This window comes from Nomascus leucogenys, chromosome 17, assembly GCF_006542625.1.
Source record: "Nomascus leucogenys isolate Asia chromosome 17, Asia_NLE_v1, whole genome shotgun sequence".
Classification (NCBI taxonomy): Eukaryota; Metazoa; Chordata; class Mammalia; order Primates; family Hylobatidae; genus Nomascus; species Nomascus leucogenys.
Window position 1 is genome coordinate 1,556,183 of NC_044397.1, and position 22,790 is coordinate 1,578,972.

General features: G+C 37.8%; 1 protein-coding gene across 1 annotated transcript in view; it reads left to right on the forward strand.

The window, feature by feature from the left end:
• The window catches only part of ZFAND3 (zinc finger AN1-type containing 3), a 340,175-nt gene that overhangs the window by 110,412 nt on the left and 206,973 nt on the right, over positions 1–22,790 (forward strand). Inside the window, exon 2 of the mRNA XM_003276916.4 lies at positions 272–312. Coding sequence (XP_003276964.1) covers positions 272–312 — 41 coding nt within the window. The remainder of the gene's footprint in view (positions 1–271; positions 313–22,790) is intronic.

A 22,790-nucleotide genomic window follows, 5' to 3' on the forward strand; every position in this document is an offset into this window, starting at 1 on the left:
GCTAATATATGCAATAAATAAAAGCAAGCATTGGCTAATTTACAGGTAAAAAATAAAAATAAAAACCAAGTGTTTATTTTTTTTTTTTAATTTTTATTTTGTTGAGGGGGGAGTGGTGGCTAGCTAGGGACTTGTTACTAATTTATCAGTTTATTAGTTCAGTTGCCTGACCAGAAAGTTCTTTGCCTACATTTCTGACATCTTATGTTTTGATTAGAGTGATACGGAGTTTTTAGCTCTTCTTTCTTTCTTTTCTTTTTGTTTGCCCCAGGTCCAGCAAGACTATGAATCTCTGTTCCAAATGCTTTGCTGGTAAGTGCAGAAAAAGGGTTTTTTAATTTACTTTCATTTTTTTTTTTTGGTTGTTTTTAAGACTAAATCATTTGACCCTAAAGGATTTATGCATGGGGTTTTGTTTTCTTAGCTTGTGTGAGAAAGCAATTTCACCTTACCAAGGTGCTTCATATATTTGCCTAGGACGGTTGAAACAGTCTTCCTTGAATGAAATCCTGTCTCCTATGTACTTGCACCAAACAAACTTTCCTTGGTTTACTGTTGTTGGTGTACAGTAGAATTGTAAAAAATGCGTGTGTTTTAATAGAGTAGTAGATACTCATTGCTCATCTTGACTTGAATGATTATTGGTTAATATTGCTCTTATCAGTGAGAATATAACAGAATATTTTCATGTTGGAGTCAGGAAGAGAATCATGCTGAGTTAGCCCCTCATCAAATCCATTATAGAGGCCGCCATGGTGGCTCACGCCTATAATCCCAGCACTTTGGGAGGCAGAGACAGGAGGATTGCCTGAGGCCAGGAGTTTGAGACCAGCCTGGGCAACGTAGTGAGACCCTGTCTCTCTAAAAACAAAAAGACTCCTGCAGATCCCTCATTGAAATCACCTCGGGTAAGTCACGTAATCTCTTTGGACCTTAGGATTCGTCATTATAAAATGAATGACTTGGGCTTGACATGTGCCAAGGTCCTTTTCTAGCCCCAGAGGTAATTGGTTAACTTCTAGAATTATGACTCCTTCATGAAGTTGAAACTTTTAGGTCTTTTTTATATTTTTACTTTTTTAAAAACTTTCTATCTAGCGATCCTATATAAATAAGTCTTTACTAATTAGGATATGTTTAACTTTCCTTCTTTATTCATTTTGTCAAAGGTAAACAAAGCTGCATACTAGCTAAAGTTCTAAGGACAGATTTTAGTCAGTAATACACTTTTGCAATAGGGAAGAGAGTCCAGTATGAAATGAAGTCAATGTCGATTTGCAGAGATGACTGGGAGTTTTAAAGGGAGAATGGCAGGGGACTTGGCAGGGTGGATAAACGGGATCTGTAGACTCAAAGAAGTGAAGAATTTAAAAAGATTGGTAAAATATGGGGATTAGGCCAGCTGTGCCTGTTAGCTGGCACTGTGACTGAGGAAAAGATACCGTATTTTTCCTGATGGTTACATTTTTAAAGGAATGGCTTTCAGGTCCTTGAGAAAGACACTCCTGAGTTGTAGGAGTATGGCTCAAAGGGACAGAGGAAGGATTCACAGTTGTAAGCCCTTTTTATTAAATGATCTAAGAGGATAGTTAGGGCCTATCTTCAGATGCTGGTTAGAACAAACAGTAGATTCTTTGGCAGCCTTGAGCTTTAAGAGGCAGACACTTTAAGAGAAGATAGGGTCATCCTAGGGAGGTAACCTTGAGCTGTTAGAAATATTAGTGTTTAAAATTAGCTGGACGTGGTGGTGTGCACCTGTAGTCCCAGCTACTCGGGAGGCTGAGGCAGGAGAATTGCTTGAACCTGGGAGGCAGAGGTGCAGTGAGCTGAGATTGCGCCACTGCACTCCATCCTGGTGACAGAGTGAGACTCCGTCTCAAAAAAAAAAAAAGAAATGGTAGTGTGTAAGTCTTTTAATGTGAAAGGAGGGGGTGGACCAAATCATTTGTTTTGAGAGTCCGTAGTTTTTAAAGGTCCAGGTTGAGGCCTGGTCCAGAAGAGGGCTCAGAGGAGGCTGGCTAGATTTTTATTAAAGAGATTTTTTTTGTTGTTGTTAATTTTCATCTATTCATTATGCTATTTGGGCAAGGAAGTAATCATGGTGTAAGCTTTAGACCTTTACATTTGTGGCCTAAACTAGGGGTTAGGTGGGAAAGAATTGGGGAAGCTGACAGCTTTTATAGGTTCAAAATTTGGAATTTGTCAGATATTTAGCTTTTTAAAAGAAAAGAAATATTGGTGGGTTTTTATTCAGCTTTTAGCAGTATTTGTGCCATGTTAAAGGACTGTATTCAGGCCGGGCACAGTGGCTCATGCCTATAATCGCAGCACTTTGGGAGGCCGAGGTGGGTGGATCACGAGGTCTGGAGAGCGAGACCATCCTGGCCACCATGGCGAAACCCCGTCTCTACTAAAAACACAAAAATTAGCTCGGTGTGGTGGCCCGTGCCTGTAATACCAGCTACTCGGGAGGCTGAGGCAGGAGAATCGCTTGAACCCAGGAGGCGGAGTTTGCAGTAAGCCAAGATCGCGCCACTGCACTCCAGCCAGAGCGAGACTCCGTCTCAAAAAAAAAAAAAAAAGGACTGTATTCTGCTTCTTACCTTATGTATCTACAATTACAGATATGAAGAAATGCTTCCTCACTGATGAAAGGTTAACTTTATAGTGAAGATGAAAGTAGCAGTGAGACAAAATGTATACAGGTTGAGAACCCCAAATCCCAAATCCGAAATGCTCCGAAGTGCAAATGTTCCAAAATCTGAGAAAAACAAATCCCAACATTTCTGGTCTCAAGCATTTTGAATTAGGGGTACTCAACCTGTATTAGATTGTATATTTGTCCCCACCTGGAGATCCCATTGTAATTTGGTAAAGCATGGCTTTTGGGAGAAGGCCAGACACCTTTGAATAATAAGGTGGTTCACATCAAATACTCATAAGGAACTGTCTTGTGCCCGTAAATGAATACAAAGTTAAAAAAATTTAACTATGAAGCTAGAGTTAAGCAATGGTCTTTGTGTTTCTTTGGAATTGTTACAGTTTTACTTTCTGTGTTTATAATTATCTGTCTCGTGATCTGTGTCTGTTTACATTTTATAAAGCCTTGCCACTTCTGTTTTTATAAAAATACTAGGACATTTTCAAGTATCTAAAGAAAATATTCGCTTCTCTCTATATTTTTTACCTACACACTACTGCTTTCTCCAGTTGCATTTGTGTAGCATGACTAGTTAGTATCCTGCCTGCTGAAACAGAATTTTGTGTACCTTTAGAAATTCAAAAGAAAAGAGATCATTGAACTTTAAAAATACATTTGTGGATGTCATCTCAGTATGAACATAAGGAGAGTATAGTGAATGCAGTATTACAGAAGAGCCATGAGTTTTGCAAGACAACATAAAGATTACTTTGGTCAAAGCCACTGTGATCTTAAAAGACTCTTTTTAAAGTATATTGTAACATGTACAGTGTACTTTAAAAGATGGAAAAATCACTTTTTAAATAGTTATTGTTTGCCACTAGGTTAAAAATTTTTTTTTCAAGATTCCTTTTCAAAATCTATGTGGTGACAAAATTAGTTTGTTATAACTTGTTTACATAAAATTGAATGAAATGGGAAAAACATCTTTAAAATCTTACGGAGAGAATACTTTGTAGGTTAGGAACTAGGGGTGTGTGTTTACTTGGAGAACTGTTTTGCTGCTGGTGAAATATTCTGCTAAGTGGTGAGCACACACCTGCCCCAATAACCATCATTACTTAAGCTATTTCTCCTTTATAAAATATTCTTGGGATGTTTGAATTTAGAGGAAAGGAATAAGAAAGGAGAAATGAGTATATGCAGAGTGAGAGTTGCTAAAAGCCATTGAAATGTTAGTTGCTGGTAAACTATATACCAAATAATAATGCTTCTGTGTATTGTTAGAATGAGAAATGTTTGTATCAGACCTTTGCATGTATGTAGAAGAGGGCCCAACCTGGCTGGGCTGGGTTTGCTAAAGACTCCAAGCTCAACCAAAATTCCTCTCTTTGAAATGAGAGAGGTTTTGTTTGTTTGTTTGTTTTTTAAACTTTTTTGACAACTGTCTTATCGTTAACCCTGGTTTGGCCTCTGTTACCTTTAAAGGCTAAAATCATTTAAGACTGTTGAAAGGATCTCTCTCTCTCTCTTTTTTTTTTTTTTTTGAGACGGAGTTTCGCCCTTGTTTCCCAGGCTGGAGTGTAATGGCACAATCTCTGCTTACTGCAACCTCCGCCTCCCGGGTTCAAGTGATTCTCCCGCCTCAGCCTCCCGAGTAGCTGGGATTACAGGCATGCGCCACCACACCTGGCTAATTTTTGTGTTTTTAGTAGAGACGGAGTTTCTCCATGTTGGTCACAGTGGCCTTGAACTCCCGAGCTCAGGTGATCTGTCCACCTTGGCCTCCCAAAGTGTTGGGATTACAAGCGTGAGCCACTGCACCCGGCCTTTTTTTTTTTTTTTTTGAGACAGAATCTGGCTCTGTAGCCCAGGCTGGAGTGCAGTGGTGCAAACTCAGCCCACTGCAGCCTCTGCCTCCCAGGTTCAGGCGATTCCAAAGGACTTTTCTTCACGAAGACATATAAGTATGCTTCTTTCTCAGTCTTAAGAGAAAGGCCTTGACCTAGAAACCTTTATCATCCAATATTTTCTATGCCAGGATAACTAGGACACTTACAGTAAGTATTCTGGGGAAGCACCAGGAAGTGATTGACTCAAGTATTAGGATTTGAGGTAAAATGGACTTAAATTGCTCATCTAGATTCTCTTTATCTGAGGTCATTTAGTCTATTTAAAAATAATAATAATAAAAAAGGCCAGGCACGGTGGCTCGCGCCTGTAATCCCAGGACTTCGGGAGGCCCTAGGTGGGTGGATCATTTGAGATCAGGAGTTCGAGACTAGCCTAACCAACATGGTGAAACCCTGCCTCTACAAAAAATACAAAAAAATTAGCTGGGTGTAGTGGTGCATGCCTGTAGTCCCAGCTACTCGGGAGGCTGAGGCAGGAGAATCACTTGAACCCGGTGGGTGGAGGTTGCAGTGAGCCGAGATTGTGCCACTGCACTCCAGCCTGGGCAACAGAGTGAGACTCCGTCTCAAAAACAAAAACAAAAACAAAAAACCAAACAAAACAAACAAAAAAGACAAGCAAGAGTTAATCTTACCATACTATGTTCTCTCCATTCCTGTAAGAATTCCTATTTGTTATTTTTCTACCTTCCCCGTCAGTCCCCCTTTCACATATTCTGTATTTTCTTTTCTCAAATTACAATTCAGTACATTTGTTTGGAAATGTGGATCTATATCTCTCAAGTCTAAGACTATTCTATAAGTAGAGAAGCCTGAAATTCCTGGAGTTTGTGTAAGGATTCTCCCACCTTTGAGTTGATATATAATTCTTCCCAGTCAAGAGTGTTGATTATTTTTATATTATTGCTAAAGAAAGGTTTTGCTTAACAGCTTTGCATTTTGAAGTTGTGGAGACTTTCTAAACTATTGAAAAGGATGATATGTAAGCACCCTGGGACACGAGTTATCAATTGATTTTGCCACAAATCTTTTCAATTATCAGAGCTGGTCTGAGGATCTCTTTTGGCCTAATTTTGGCTTTTCTTACCCCCTTGATAATATTCTACCTGTCATACTATCCTTTCATTAAATATTTTTATATTGTTTTATATATGATTTTACTTAAATAAGTAAATGAATATAGAAAGCAAGAAGATTTTATGGCATAGTTATGGCAAATTAACATTTATTGGTTGAAATACTACCTTCTAATGCAGTTTTTCAATCTGGGTATTGTCACTCATTAGTGGGTAGACAATTTAATGGGTCATGATTAGCATTTAAAAAATTCTGAGTAGAATAGAAAATATCAGTGTATTGCACATAGTAAAGTTATTTTGTGAAACCTTTGTTTGACTTACATTGAGTTAATTGAAAATAATGTGTAATGGGTTATAATGTAAATATGTGTATATTACTATTACGATTTTAAGTTGGAAACCCAGTGCATTGCAGGAGTATGGCTTTGGAAAATCTTGGAATCTAATTTGCTATGTAAAATAGGGAATATTTCATTTGTGTCTTCAGGCAAGAGGTTAATAGTTGATTTCTTGTGATCTTTGTCAGTTCTGAGCTGTCGAGTAGTTTAGAAATGAAGCTTAAACTAGACCCGATAGCCTACTACAGTGTTAAAATACATATAAAAAGTCAAGCATAGAGTCTAACGAATATTCCTGCCTCTTACAAAGGTAGAAATGATACTGCCTATGGTATTTTTTGTTTGAGTGCAAATCCAATTCATGAATTTGTGCATTTTAGTTGACCAGTGTTTAATATTTAGGAATAGTTAGTACCTAATTCATGATGACCTCTTGTTCTAGCATATTGAAGGCCAGCTATCATTAAAGCAGTGCTTTTCACAGAATGGTTTTGCTGACCTGCTAAATAGAAGTGTGGATGGCGGAAGCATCAAAGAGGATGATCACAAGTGGGGAAGGCAGAAATTTTAAAAGAACTGACTGAAGTAACTCCTCTACTAATGTGACATCGTCTCTATCCCCCACAAACCCTTGGAAATACTAGTTTTGGGAGAAGAGAGGAGTATGGTGACTAGGAAGTAGCTATAACCTATTGATCATTGTATACTTTATAAGACAGTGAGTGAGTCAGAAGATATGTTTAAGGAATGGAAGGTTGTTGGAGTAGCACTGATGACAGATGCTTATCATAAGGCAAACTTAATATATGTTCCACAGTGTACAAAATACCACTTGGTCGGTGGACTTTTAAATGTGTGCATACTTAATTTTTAATAAACTGTAGACATGGTATATTTAAACTTACTGTTTCATTTAAGACTAACTTTTAAGAAATTTGCTATCATATGTGGTTCACATATGATGTACAAGTGTATAGTTGCATGAGATAAAGCTGGAAGATGACACATGAAAAATTTAATTGTGGTGGTCTCAGAGTAAGAGTAATTGGGGAGCTTTACATTTTAATTTTGTCTGTGTTTTCAGATTTAAGTATTAATGTAATTGTACAAATTACAGATGTTTAAAAAGTGAAGTGAATTTATACAATCTAGAAGTGGTTCGTTTCTTTCTGGAATGAGCAAAATAAAATTAGCTGTAGCCTGCAGCATTGGGAATCTAAATGCTGATGTCTAAGGTGAGTGATATAACAATGCTGGGCACAGGGTGAAATGGTAGATAAACCAAAATGCTAACATTTTTCTTGAAAGTGACTTGAGTTTCATGATAGTTCCAGAAGAGGATAACAAATTCCCATTTCATACCAAGTAAATTAAAATATTTCCTTATGAACTTGCAATTTAGTGGTTGCAGTTACATACTAATCTCCTTCCTGCTTCCATTTCCTGTTAGAATACCAGAGTAAAAGTGGTCTGATTCTAGTCACTTTTGAAAAGCAAAGAGTTGTAGGTTACAGCTGAATTTTGAGGCTTTACAGTAAGAGGAACAGAGTGAGTCTGACAAATTTTAAGCTCTTATATATTTTCCCTTCAGAAATGTAGGAACTCTGCACAAATAATGTAAAAACAAATTACCAATTTCAATACAAAAAATTTTGCAGGATAGTGGAATTTGTAAGCTTGTCATACCTTGATTTTTTGAATTCACCGTTTCCCAAAAGAAAGCAACTGTTGGCCAGGCACGTGGCTCATGCCTGTAATCCTAACACTTTGGGAGGCTGAGGCGGGCAGATCAGGAGGTCAGGAGATCGAGACCATCCTGGCCAACGTGGTGAAACCCCGTCTCTACTAAAAATACAAAAATTACCTGGGCATGGTGGCATGTGCCTGTAATCCCAGCTACTTGGGAGGCTGAGGCAGGAGAATCGCTTGAACCAGGGAGTTGGAGGTTGCAGTGAGCCGAGATCGCGCCACTGCACTCCAGCCTAGTGACAGAGCGAGACTCCGTCTCAAAAAAAAAAAAAAAAGCAAAAAGCAAAAAAAGCAACTACTGCTCTTAAGACGAAGTGTTTGAATAGAGTATCTCTGTTTTTGTAATCTTTTTGACTTGATTGCTTTTGTATACTCTTTGATTTCTTCTAAGCCAAACGCCGAAGAGGGATTTCTCAAGTGTAACACACACACACATTTTGGTCATGTGTTTGTTAAAAGGGGACAGCTCAACTTACCAGGCTCTTCTTAACCATTATGTGTCTGTTGGTAGGTATCTGTGGATGGTTGGGTGTCTGACATTCAGAATATACACAAACCCACCCAGAAGTAACAAATGTTAATGTTTTGCCTTTTTTCTTATCACACTAAAAAGGGCACTAAAATGTCACAGTTTTCTTTTACCTTAGTCATCATCTTCCCATCTCAGAGACAACTACTCTCCTTCTTATCCTTGTATTTATACTTTTTATTATGAATGGGCATTTATATAAATATTGTTATGATTCTGTTTTTAAAATGTTTAAATGGTATTTTGTACTAATCTACAACCTGTATACTTTTAAATAATGCTTTTAGAAACTTACCATGTTGACACACACGTTGCTCTTGTTCATTTTAGCTATAATATTCCATTATAGTTAATGTCTAGATTTACCTAGAACAATTTCCGTTTATGCATTTTGTGCCAGTGAAAATATTAATAGTACCTCTTTGTACCAAACTGATACTAATTGTAAGTGTACCAATTTGTTTGATACATTAATTGGTCACCTTCATTATAATATGCCCTAATTTATTTATCTAGTCCCCTGTAGAGGGACATTTGTTTTCAATGGCCACTTTTATACCACAGTTGCAATCCTGTGTTTTCTCTCTCTCTCTTTTTTTCAGCACTTGCATGACTCTGTTAAAAGAATGTTTCTGTAGGAAAGTCTGTTCTTTATGGTGTAGCCTCCCTTACCCTGAAATGCAAGCAAGACTTGGGCAACAGGTCCTTAACGGATTAGCAGTGCTGGACTGTGGCAGCCTTTTCTGATCTCTTAGTCTATAGCAGTTTGATGTCTTACTAATAAGCATTCTTAAATTGTGTGGTTAATTATTATGCTAGTCAAGATATACGAAGCAGTGTGTTAAAGATGATGATGATGATGTTATGGAAATTATGTCAAAAATAATCGCATTTCTAACGGGAAACGAAGTGCTCAGTGCTGTGAAATAGCTGAGAGGTGGCTTCTTTCAGGCCTCAAGTGGGAAAATTGCGACCGTGTGTTAGAGTATGATAGGAAAAAATGGAAGAAATTTAGTAGTTACTAGGTCTTTTTTAAGATAGTTTAGTCTGTCACTTGGCTTTATTTCTTCCCTCATGTTGGTCTAAAGCTGTAGTCTCTTTGTGGTAGACAGGGTTATCCATTGTAGCTTAGAGAGAAAATGTTAGAATTCCTACTTGTGTTTATTTTTGTCCTGTATACATAATCTCATTGGTATCTGTATCAGTTTCGTAAGGTTGCCACAACAAATCGCCATACACTTGGTGGTTTAAAACAACAGAAGTTTATTCTCTCACAGTTCTGGAGGCCAGAAGTCTGAAACCAAGGTAATGGCAGGGTTGGTTTCCTCTAGAACCTTTGAGGGAGAAGTCATTCCATGCTGCTGCTTGTTTCTGGCTTGTCAGTAGTTCTTGGCATTCCTTTGCTCATAGACATATCACTCTAGTCTCTGCTTCATCCACATGGCCTTCTCCCCTGTGAGTCTCTGTCTTTCCCTCTTCTGTCTCCTCTAAGGACAAGTGTCATTGGCTCAGTCTTATCCCGGATTATCTCATCTGGAAATCCTTAACTTAATTACATGTGCAGAAGCTTTTTTCCCCAAAATTAACACATTCACAGATTCTGGGTGGACATATTTTGGGAGGTGGGGACAGGGACAGGGTGCATCATTCAATCCACTACAGGAATATGTAACTACTTTTAAAACAGAAATGGAAGAGATGTGCACTCAAATTTTATACTGATGGTACACGTTTATCAAAGCGTGGAGACTTCTAGTTTAGAGAACTGTTTGGGTCGGATATGGTTGGCCTCTTTTCATGTAATTAGACGAGCCTCTGTGACATGAAAAGTAGTGTAAGAGTTAAGGCCAGGAACGGTGGCTCACACCTGTAATCCCAACACTTTGGGAGGCCGAGGCGGGCGGATCACGAGGTCAGGAGTTTGAGACCAGCCTGGCCAACATGGTGAAACCCCGTCTCTACTAAAAATACAAAAATTAGCCGGGTGTGGTGGCGCATGCCTGTAATCCCAGCTACTCGGGAAACTGAGGCAGGAGAATCACTTAAACCCAGGAGGTGGAGGTTGCAGTGAGCTGAGATTGTGCCACTGCACTCTAGCCTGGGCGACAGAGCAAGACTCTGTCTCGGGGTGGGGGGGGTGGGCAGTGGGGGGAGTTAATTGCTAATATTCCCTATGTTTCATATCCTCAGTAGGCTAATGCAGGCTACTGTATCAGAATGACCAGGCTTAGGATTATGGGCTCCTTTTTAGACTTGTCAGGAATATGGATAACTTTCAGATAGACTCAGAAAAGCACAGGACTATTTTGTGCTTCAGAGGCTTTGGCTCCACCAAGTTTCGGACACTTAGCGTAATTCTTGTTCTGGCTGTTGCCTTTGTGTGTGAATTAGAAGATTATGATGAGGTTGCTTTTTGACATTTTTCCTGGATATAATACCCCCTTGTACTTAATTCTTAGTCCACAGTAGGGATGATGAGTAAAAAGATTGGACATTATTTTTGGGCCATTAATGTATGACTAAAATATCATCTTTCATGCTATAAAATTTTATGCCGTTTAAAAGCCTCAGTGCTTAACTGGTTCTTGCAGTGTAAAGTAGATCTAACTATATGTTAACAGTCTTAACTATTTTTTTTAATTTATAAAGAAAAGAGGTTTGATTGGCTCACCGTTCTGCAGGCTGTACGGGAAGCATAGTACTGGCATCTGCTTCTGGGGAGGTCTGTGGAAGTTCCCAGTGATGGCAGAAGGCCAGGCAAGAACTTGCATGTCACATGGCAAAAGCAGGAGCAAGAAAGAGAGAGTGACAATCTTAACTATTATCAAAGGTTGTTTTACATTTCTTAATTTGCTTTTAAACTAAATATTGGGGAGAGAGAGGAAAAAATACCTTAAGACTTCTGGTTTGAAGAAAAAGAAAAATAGCACATAATCTTAAATGGAGAATGCCGAAAGACAGATACTTTAGTAGTGGAACAAGAATTAGTTTTTGTGAAAAAAGAGAGGAAGGGCATGGACAATTACATGGTTTTTTTGTTTGTTTTTTGTTTTTAAAGGCAGTAAAATCCTGAAATGAAATAATTGCAATTGTAACTAAGATTGCTGCAGCCCTTTTATATTATGAAGTCCTTTAATACAATATTATCACATTTGATTCTCACAATGTTGGTGATTTTATAGCTCCATTTTACAGATAAGGAAATTGACTCAAATGGGTTAACTCATGTTCCCAAGATTAAATAAATTTTAAAGAACTGAGATTAGACTTGGATCTAATCTCCACTATTTGATGTTATTAGGAATGAAAGTAGTAGACTTAGATGGGATTGTACTGTGAAAACCAAGGCTAAATAGATTAGTTGGGATTGTACTGTGAGGATGTAACAGTAACATTGTTTTGCATTTGTGTGTAGGAGTATTCTCTTCTCTTCTTTTCTTTTAGCTCAGTTGTAGTTTGCCTCTAGATCCCCTCATAATCAGAGAAACTGCTGAAAGCTTCACAGAGTAGCTAATTTAGGAAAAGGTGTGCATATGTGGTGGGGGGAGTGTTTTTGTCTAACACATTTTCTGTTTTGATGGTGAGATCTTCATTTCTTAACATCTTTCTTGTTCTTGTTCATATGACTTTTAGCTCATTAACCTTGCTCTCTGTGCTGCGTAGTGAAGCACCATTTCTAATTTAGTCTCCTGTGTTTAGCTTCTCAGAAGATTTTTTTTGAAAATGTTTGGAAGTGTGATTTAATTGCAAGGCTGTTTGCACATTGTCAGTGTGAAAGCAAAAATGAATTTCATATTTAGACTGTGCAACCTGCAGATTTCATTTGTTAAACCTTCCAGTTGGTACTCCCGTTCTCTCATACATGTGTGCATAATAGTATGGAAAAAAACTCCTGTTTTGTTGTATCCATATTTATCAGTTTGGTTGAGTTATGGAAAAGCCTGTCCTTTGCTTTGTGTATTTGCTCATTTGGAAACCTTGTATAGTTTATAGAGACACTAGTGATTTGTTCCCCAGCTTCCCTGTGGATTTTGTTCCATATTACAATCTAATTCCACCTCTCTGTCCCATACTCCTGAGCTGTTAATTTGTACATTTCGATGCAGTTTGTTTCATCCTGTGTTTTTGTAATCCAAACTGAATGTAACGAGCTGTGTGCTTTAGGGACCTGGCTTTGCCTTGCCAATTAGAACACAGTGGTTACTGAGTAAGAGTATGTTTTAAATAAAACATGGCACCTCTGAATGGTGCTGACACTCATTTGGGAATAAAAGAGATGGTTTTAACCCTTTGACTCACAAAGAAGAGCCATTACAAAAGATCATATATATATATTTTTTTTTCTTTGAAAAGAAGGGTAAAATTTACCTCCATAAAATGTGGTTTTACAAGATTCTTAAGGTAACTAAATGAATTTGAAAGTTTGTCATTAAAAATATACTTTTTTCCTTCGTGATCATTTGAGACATGTTAGCAAAATTCTGTAAATTTCTGAGTATTGAACCAATGGCTGCTCCTGAATTTTGAATTTGTTCATGTTTAGGAAGGTGAGGGTATATGAAACCAATAGGTATGTCAGCCTCTTTTTATAATGTATCAAGCCAAGTTTTCAATTTAGTGGTGACACTCCTTCCCCCAGAGATACTTAAAAATTATGAAGGTGAATGTAAGCTTCTACAATCTTGTGGGAATATTATTTTCAGATAATTGAATTTTGAGTCATCAATTACTTAAGGCTATTTGGAAGTTTAGCTGTACTTTCACCAAACATTTACAGCACAGATGTTTCTGAATAGACCTTCATAGGCTAATAGTTTACTAATTCACGTCATAGAGAGGCACTCATCAGTTACTTCTGTTATTGTATTTGCATCTACCCTAAAAATAGAGTTCTCTTTTTAGCTGATATAGCAGATAAACTGTAATTCATCACTGGAATAAGGAAAACGTAAAACTTACTTTGAAGAAAAAGTGGGACTGTATCAAAAACTTTGAAATAAAGACATCAAAGGGAAAGCTAGACGTAGAAAGACTTGGTGATGGGTTTAGACAACATTATAGCATGTATTAACCTATGCAAACGAGAGAACAAAAGGAATGCATTCTGTAGAGTAGTTCAATTAAAAAGTATGTAGGAGTATCATGTTGGAAAAAAAAAGTTTCTAGAAAAATGATGTCTGTGCTAGAGGAGGCCAGTTAATTGGACTAAGTGAAACTAAACATAGGCATTTCTAACGTTGTACTGGGAAAGTCTTGCAAGCGCTACTGATGGTTTGAAGAGACGATCATTGTAACAGTATTACTAAATGCCCTGTACTTCAGATTTGAAGATTAACCTCCATATTGCTAGTACTTTAAATTGTTCAGTTTTCTGAGTAAAGATATTAAAGTTTAAATGTGCTTCCATCTTCTCCTTAACACTGTTTTAACCTGTTGCTAAACTGACAGTCCAGGAGATTGAATTTTGTTTAAAAATGTTTGACATCTGTAGAGAACACTGAATTTTCCAGCTTTGCATAAAGTGACAGTGTTTTCCTTAACTCATATGTTTTAGGATCCAGTAGCTGTTAATTTCCATGCCTGAAGCACAAATTAATGTCAGGAAGTCTTTCTCAAAAATTATTTTCATGCAGGTCCTAGGCTTCCAATGGCAACTGAAAGCTGGGTTATTCATTTCTCCTATACCTGTTACTCAGTGCACATCGTAAGTATTTGTAAACACTGGCTTTGCTTTTAGGAAGTCTAGAAGTGCGAATCCCATTAATCGTGGTATTAGGAAATGATGATCATAGAATATTGGAGTGGAAAGAATTTTAGAGCCCTTTTCTATCCAAAACACTGGTATTCAGTCCAAATGTCTACTGAATTAATGAGTTTCAAAGTAAACTGAGGTGGTGAGGGTAAAGTGGCTTATTATTTCATCTTTTATTTGCATACTTCAACCTCAATTTCCTTTCTCCTTCCGGTGTTACATGCTATGTTAGTAATCTTGAAGATGAGACTAGAAATCTATAACAAAGTTGCAACAACCCTTTAATTTGTAGATACTGCTTTAGGATTATAGGCCTTTTTCTGTTTACTGTCTCTTAATTCATGTACTGATAGTCTTGCAGGTAAACATTCATTGTTCTGTAGAGTTGATACAGTTGTCAAATTTTTGTGTATTTTTGTGTATGTGGGTGTATACACATGCATACAGTTATTTAGATATGTTGATTATAATTTTTAATTAAAATTTTTATTTAAATATGACAGTTGGATTTTATATGAGATTTTATACCATATAGCAATTAAAAGAAGAACTAAAACATCCAAAAACATTTTCTACATCATTAGTACCTTAAAGAAATTTACCCAAACTTGATGAAAATCTTTATTATAGATTTTTAAAAAACCCATGATAAAGTGTTTCATGTTCTAAGATACATACTCTGTGGAAATGGATCTTTTTTATAATGTCCCTCTGTCAAGTAGCCTGGGTTTATAAAATATCACAGAGACAAAATTCTTTTCTCAAAATCCCTACACGGCCCTACAAGAGGAGGAGCCTAAAAAAAGAAAAGAGAAAAAACGGTGTATGCTTCCCTTAGGCCAAAATTTTTCTTCATTGAATGGGAAAGGCAAAATTACTAAATCCATTTTTCTTTTGTGATGACTGAGGTCTTGTGTTTTGACCTACAGTGTGTATCACGTGGAGAAAGGTGCCTCTTATAACTTGGGTAGCAATTTGAGAACTTAAGTAATGACAATACTAGGTATTTAATATTTTTTCTTTTGGGCTGATTCCAGTGGGCTGGGGAAGGTCCCTAAATGCGAGTGGGACCTCAACTCTGATCAATGTTCAGGCTCTTGACAGTGTCTTCAGTAGGAATTCAAGGATGAATTGGAAAATAGTGAAATGTACTAAGATTTATTGCAAAGTGAAAAGTACATGCTCAAGAAAGGGGAGTGCAGGCATACTCAAGACAGGGTTTGGCTTCTATCTGTATGGGTTTCTTTAATCAAGGGGTGGAGTATTCATGAAGATTTCTGGAAAAAGGTGAAAATTTCTCAACTTTAGTGCTGCCCATTTTTACACCAGTATGAGTGCTCCCGGAACTATCTTGGCATTGGTGGGTGTGATTTAGTATGTTAATGAGCATATAATGAGGTCCTAGGTGAAACCCAGTGCCATGTTGGGTCCACTTGGTCTTAGCTAGCTTAACCCACACTCTGCTTTTCTGGGTCTTGGCTCCTAGCTTATATATGTATTTCAACAGTTTCCTTTTTGCTAGTCATATGAAACTGCTGCCTGGAATTTTCTTTTCCCCTTCGACCACCCTGTATTATTCCTGTCTCAGGGCTTGGGGGAAACTATATGGTATTCTGGAAAAATACCACGTGGAGGCAGATAATTTTGGACAATGGGAAATTTTGCATTGGAAGATCATTGACATAGTCTTTTTTTTCAAGACAGAGTCTCGCTCTATCTCCCAGGGTAGATTGCAGTGGTGCAATCTTGGCTCACTGCAACCTCTGCCTCTCCGGTTCAAACAGTTCTCCTGCTTCAGCCTCCCTACACCACCATGCCCGGCTAATTTTTGTATTTTTAGTAGAGATGAGGTTTTGCCATGTTGGCTAGTCTAGTCTCGAACTCCTGAACTCCAGTGATCCGCCTGCCTTGGCCTCCCAAAGTGTTAGGATTATAGGTGTGAGCCACGGCATCCAGCCGACATAGTCTTATTTTAGTTATCAGTGATAATTTATTTTTGGACACACCAAATGGTTTAATCTTTATAAAGCAAAAATGAATGTCTTGTCTAAAACACTGTTTTATATAGTTGTCATATAAAATACCTGACTTTGTTTTAGCAGACTTTTTCCTTTTTTGGTGTCAATACTCTGAGCTTATGAAAAGCACAGCTCTTGCTTGAGCGCTTGTCAGACACCTGGATACCTGAGGCACTGCTGGTTACCACTTCTTATTAAAATTTGGTCAGTGATTCTAGTTGCATTATAAATTAAAATTCAGAGAAACAACCCCACCCTAACATCAGAGTGGTGTTTTTGGTATCCTAAAGGGTTGGTGTGATTTGTTTAGTGGCTCCATTGAAAGGCTGCCTAGGACTTCTGTCTGAATTTTAGATGGACATAAATACAGGGTATTCATTGCGGAGGTTCAGAGTGAGAGAATAATGTGGAATGTAAAAGCATACAAGTCTGTTTTTTAAAAACTGCAACCAAGGGAACCTTTTCAAAGTACACTGTAAAGGTCAAGTTTCTTGTATTTCCTACCTGATCTCTATGTGACTGAATGGAGGCTATTTCACTTCTGATTTATAAGATATTTACCATGACTCAAGGTTTTGTGAACATCTGACATTATTAGCGCTTTTGTCTTTTGCATGGCTCCACCCTTAAGAAGGAAAACACAGACCCAGTTTACATTTAGAGACGCCCTTCCCTATAGGCCTTTGTTGCACAACTCAAAAGAGCAACAACCTTAAAAAAGTAATTGGGTTTTCAAAACACAAAATTACGATTTTTCCCCCCATTCCTTCGTGCACACTGTAAAATTACCAGGATACCCTTTCTCAGTAGTTTAAAATTGTGACCTATTTTTTCCCCCCTTTTGGTGTCCTGATCAGGGTTGGGGGAGAGGGGAGCATTAATTTTTTACTAATTTCTCTTGAATTCACCAGTGCCTTAATTTCTCACAGCATTATCAAATAATTGATGTTTATGCTGTTTTGGAAACTGGCTTTTAACAAGTGTTTTTGCTATAGCGTGAATGAACCTTGACAACATTATGCTAAGTGAAATAAGCCAGTCACAAAAAGAACAAATACTATTTATTCTGCTTACATGACGTACCTATAGTAGTCATATTCATAGAGACAAATAGAATGGGGTTTCCAGGGGCTAGAGGGTGGGGGAACTGGAGAGTTGTTTAATGGATAAAGTCAATTTGGGAAGATGGAAAAAAAGCTCTGGAGATGGATGTTAGTGCTAGTAGTTGCACAACAACGTGAATGTACTTAATGCCACTGGAACTGTACGATTACAAATGGTTAAGATGGTAAATTTTATGTATGTGCACCCAACCCCAGTTAAAGATAATGATTAAAATAGGGTTTACTTTTGAGTACAGTTTTGTTCTTTACATTTGCCAAAATCTTTCTTTGTTCAAATATCTTTTAAAAATCTGTTAACAGGAGGTTAAGTGTGAATATTTCATCTTGTTCTGTGACAGTAAACTAGTCATCTATAGTAGAGAGCAGAAAATAAAAATATTTCCAGAAATAAAACTGAGATTTAAAAACAATTTAATTTTTTTCCTTTTCATATTTATCTGTGTAGATGATTCCCTAACAGGCATAATTTATATTATTTATATGATTAAAAAGTTGTAGTGGCTTAGATTTTGGGCAAGCTACTTTACCTGAAATATTAGTTTCCTCATTTGTCAAATCGGGGGTTACTATACCTCCTTCCCTGGGAATAAAATTAGATGATATAGATGAAATCTCTTTAAAGGTATTTCATTAAAGTACTACATGTATGTAGTTTGAAAAGTCAAAATATTACATGTAACAAAATGCCCTGCCCTTTCTACTCCAAGTTTCCCCACATGCAGTGATTAAGAGGAAACAATGACTCTGAATTCTGTCTGCTATTTCTTCTAAATTTATACTTCTCCATATTTATGATTAATATACATATATTGCTGACTTTTTGATTTATCAGTTGTACACATTTTTTTTTACCTTGTTGTGATATATAAAGCCTTTGCTTTCTTATACCACCCTCTCCTATTCCCCCCAACATATTTGTAGTGAAATTTTGGTTAAATCTTCAGTATTTAGTTTTTTATGGGTATATAAATATTATGACATTGGAGCATTTAGCTTAGTATTTCCTTTCTTTTTTTCCCTTCCTGGAGGATTTTCCAGAGATCTTTCTGTTACTTCTATTTTTATTGCATTGTGCTCAAGAAACATTTTGTATGACCCTTGTTCGTTTATTGAGACTTGTTTTATGACAAAATACATCTTGGAAAATGTTTTGTTTGTATTTGAAAAGAATGTGCATTCTGCTGTTGTTGAGTAGTGTGTTCTTCAAGTGTCAGGTCAGGTTGGTTGACAGTGTTCAAGTTTCCATGTCTGTTGATTGTTTGCTTACTTGTTCTGTCAGTAACAGAGAGGGATAGTGAAATATCTGAATACAATCATGGATTAAAGCAGTTTTTTCTTATATTTCTATCATATTTCGCTTCATGTGTTTTGAAGCTGTCTTACTAGGTACATAAATATTTAGGATTTTTACATCTTTATAAATTGATCCCTTCATTATGAAATGATCATTTTAATTGCAGATAATGTTATTTGTTGTGAAGTTTACCTTGAGATTAATGTAGCCATGCTAGTTTTCTTTTGGTTAATGTTCACATGGCATAGTTCTTTTCTTTTTGTTTTCTTTCCAACTTTTATTTTTAGGTTTAGGGGGTACATGGGCACATTTGTTACATGGGTAAATTATGTGTCATGGGGGTTTGACGTACAGATTAGTCACCCAGGTGATAAGCATAGTAATGCTTATAATAAATAGTTTTTCGATCCTCACCCTCCTCCCATCCTCAACCCTTAAGTAGGCCTCCGTTTCTATATTTGCCTTGTGTCCATGTGTACTTAATGTTTAGCTTCCACTTACAAGTGAGAACATGTGGTATTTCATTTTCTGTTCCTGTATGTGTTTGCTAAGGATAATGACTTCCAGCTCCATCCATGTTCCTGCAGAGGACATGATCTTGTTCTTTTTTATGGCTGCATAGTATTCTATGATGTTGTATGTACCACATTTTCTTTATCCAGCCTATCATTCTTGGGCATTTAGGTTGATTCCATATCTTTGCTATTGTGAATAGTGCTGCAGTGAACATATATGTGCATGTGTCTTTATAATAGAATGATTTACACTCCTTTGGGTATTTATATTTCTTTAGGTATACAAACTCAGTAATAGATTGCTGGGTCAAATCGTAGTTCTTTGAGAAATCTCCAAACTGCTTTCTTCAGTGGTGGTACTAATTTACTTTCCCACCAGCAGTGTATAAGCATTCTCTTTTCTCTGCAGCCTCACTAGCATCTGCTATTTTTTGACTTTTTAATAATATTCTGACTGGTGTGAGATGATATCTCATTGTTGCTTTGATTTGCATTTCTCTAATGATTAGTGATTTTGAGCATTTTTTCATGTTTGTTGGCCACATATTTGTCTTTTGAGAAGTGTCTGTTCATGTCCTTTGCCCATTTTTTTAATGGGGTTATGTGGTTGTTAATTTAAGTTCTTGTTGTGTGGGGAAAACTCTGTGTTTTTCCTCTACTCTCACACCACGGCAGTCATTTGTGCAAAGAAAACTCGTGACCAAATGTGTTGGGGGGTCTCTCCCCACCACCAAGCAGTGGACACCAGCCAGGTATCCTCCAATTCAATTCTGACACTATCTACCTGGAGGTATAGTGCCAGATCCCACAGGTTGAGGGCTCCTTCCCCAAGACTGCTCTGTTATTTCCCCACCAGTTGCAACCCCAGGTTTCCGGAACTTCTGACGCACACATCAAGTTGGGATTCCCACAATCCCCTCTTTGGGTTCGATTAATTTGTTAGAGCAGTTCACAGAACTCGGAGAAACACATTTACTAAGAAGGATATTTTAAAGGATACAGATAAATAGCCAGATAAAGAGGTACATAGGGTGAGGTCTGGAAAGGTCCCAAGCGCTGGAGCTTCTGACCCTGGGGAGATGGGGTGCACGACCCTCCCTGCACATGGAAGAGTTCTTCTTCACCTTCCTCTTGGCCTACACATATTCAGCTATCTGGAAGCTTACTGAACCCTCTCTTCTTGGGTTTTTATGGAAGCTTCATGACATTATCATTTCTTCCCACAGGGTATAGGGTGGGACCCTCTCATGGGAGGGTCTTAAGACCCACAATCAGAAAAGGTAGGGGAACATGAGACAGGAACTGTGGATTCTGGATGTTGGACCTTTGTTGGGTGCATAGTTTGCAAATATTTTCTCCCATTCTGTAGGTTGTCTTGATAATTTCTTCTGATGTGCAGTCTGTTGATAATTTCTTTTGATGTGCAGAAGCTCTTTACTTAGGTCCCACTTGTTAGTTTTTGTTGCAGTTGCTTTAGAGTCTTCATGAAATCTAGGTTTTCTTCTGGGTTTTCATAGTTTTAGGTTTTACATTTAAGTCTTTAATCCATCTTGAGTTGATTTTTGTATGTGGTAAAAGGAAGGAGTCCAGTTTCAATCTTCTAGCCAATTATTCCAGTACCATTTGTTAAATAGGGAGTCCTTTTTCCATTGCTTGTTTTTGTTGACTTGGTTTTTTTTTTTTTTTCCCTTCTTCTTCTGAGTCAGAGTCTCGCTCTGTCGCCCAGGCTGGATTGCAGCAGCACAAACTTGGCTCACTGCAACCTCTGCCCCCTAGGTTCAAGAGATTCTCCTGCCTCAGCCTCCCTCATAGCTGGGATTACAGGCGCCTGCCACCATGCCTGGCTAATTTTTTTGTATTTTTGTAGAGATGGGGTTTCACCATGCTGGCCAGGCTGGTCTCAAACTCCTGACCTCAGGTGATCCACCCACCTCGGCCTCCCAAAGTGCTGGGATTACAGGGGTGAGCCACCATGCCTTGCCTGTTGACTTTGTTGATGGTTGTAGTTGTATGGCTTTATTTTGGGCTCTCTAACCTGTTCCATTGGTCTGTTTTGTACCAGTACTGTGCTGTTCTGGTTACTGTAGTCTAAAGGTGGGTAATGTGATGCCTCCAGCTTTGTTCTTTTTGCTTAGGATTGCTTTGGTTATTCTGGCTCTTTTTTGGTTCCATATGAATTTTAGTACTGTTTTCTTCTAATTCTATGAAAAATGTCTTTGTAGTTTGATGGGAATAGCATGGAATGTGTAAATTGCTTTGGGCTGTATGGCCATTTTAACAATATTGATTCTTCCTATCCATGAGCATGGAATGTTTTCCACTTGTTTGTATCATCTCTGATTTTTTTCAGCAGTGTTTTATAATTCTTGTTGTAGAGATCTTTCACCTCCCTGGTTAGCTGTATTCCCAGGTGTTTTGTTTTATTTTTATCTTTTTGTGGCTACTATAGAAATGGGATTGCAGTCTTGATTTGGCTCTCAGCTTGGACATTGTTGATGTGTAAAAATGCTGCTGTTACTTGTCTGTTGATTTTGTATCCTGGAACGTTGCCGAAGTTGTTTATCAGATCTAGGAGCTTTTTGATAGAGATTGTATTTTCTAGGTATAAAATCATATCATAGCCGGGCTCAGTGGCTCACGCCTGAAATCCCAACACTTTGGGAGGCCGAGGCGGGTGAATCACGAGGTCAGGAGATTGAGACCATCCTGGCTAACATGGTGAAACCCCATCTCTACTAAAAATACAAAAAAAATTTAGCCAGGCATGGTGGTGGGTGCCTGTAATCCCTGCTACGCAGGAGGCTGAGGCAGTAGGATCACTTGAACCCGGGAGGCTGAGGTTGCAGTGAGCCGAGATTGCGCCACTGCACTCCAGCCTGGGCGACAGAGGGAGACTCTGTCTAAAAAATAAAAAATAAAAATAAAAAAAACCATATATCATTTCCAGAAAGCGATAGTTTGACTTCTCTCTTCATATTCGGATGCCTTTTATTTTTTTTCTCTTGCCTGATTGCTCTGGCTAGGATCTCCAGTACTGTGTTGAGTAGGAGTGCTGAGAGTGGGCATCCTTGTCTTAATTCTGATTCTCAAGGGAAACACTTCTAGTTTTTGCCTGTTTAGTATGATGTTTGCTATGGGTTTGTCATAGATGGCTCTTATTTTGAGGTATGTTCCTTCAGTGCTTAGTTTGTTGAAGGTTTTTAACACGAAGCGATGTTGACTTTTATCAAATGCCTTTTGAGACCATTAAGATGCATTTATTGAGGTGTTCATGTGGTTTTTCTTTTTAGTTCTGTTAATGTGATAAATCACAGTTATTGATTTGTGTATGTTGAAACAACCTTGCATCCCAGGAATAAAGCCTGCTTGATTGTAGTGGATTAGCTTTATGATACGCAGCTGGATTTGGTTTGCTAGTATCTCATTGAGGATTTTTGCATCTGTGTTCATCAGGGATATTGGTGTGAATTTTTATTTTTGTGTGTGTCTTGGCCAGGTTTTGGTATCAGAATGATGCTGACCGCATGGAATGTGTTAGGGAAGAGTCTGTCTTCCTCAGTTTTTTGCAATAGTTTCAGTATGATTGGTACCAGCTATCCCTTATTTGTCTGGTAGAATTCAGCTGTGAGTCTTCTGGTTCAGGGCTTTTGCTGGATTGGTAGGCTTTTTATTACAGATTCAATTTCGGAACTTGATATTGGTCTGCTTAGGATTTCAATTTCTTCCTGGTTCAATCTTGGGAGGTTTTATGTTTATAGGAATTTATCCATTTCTTCTAGATTTTCTAGAAGAAACGTGCATAGAAGTGTTCATAATAGTCTCTGAGAATTTTTTTTTT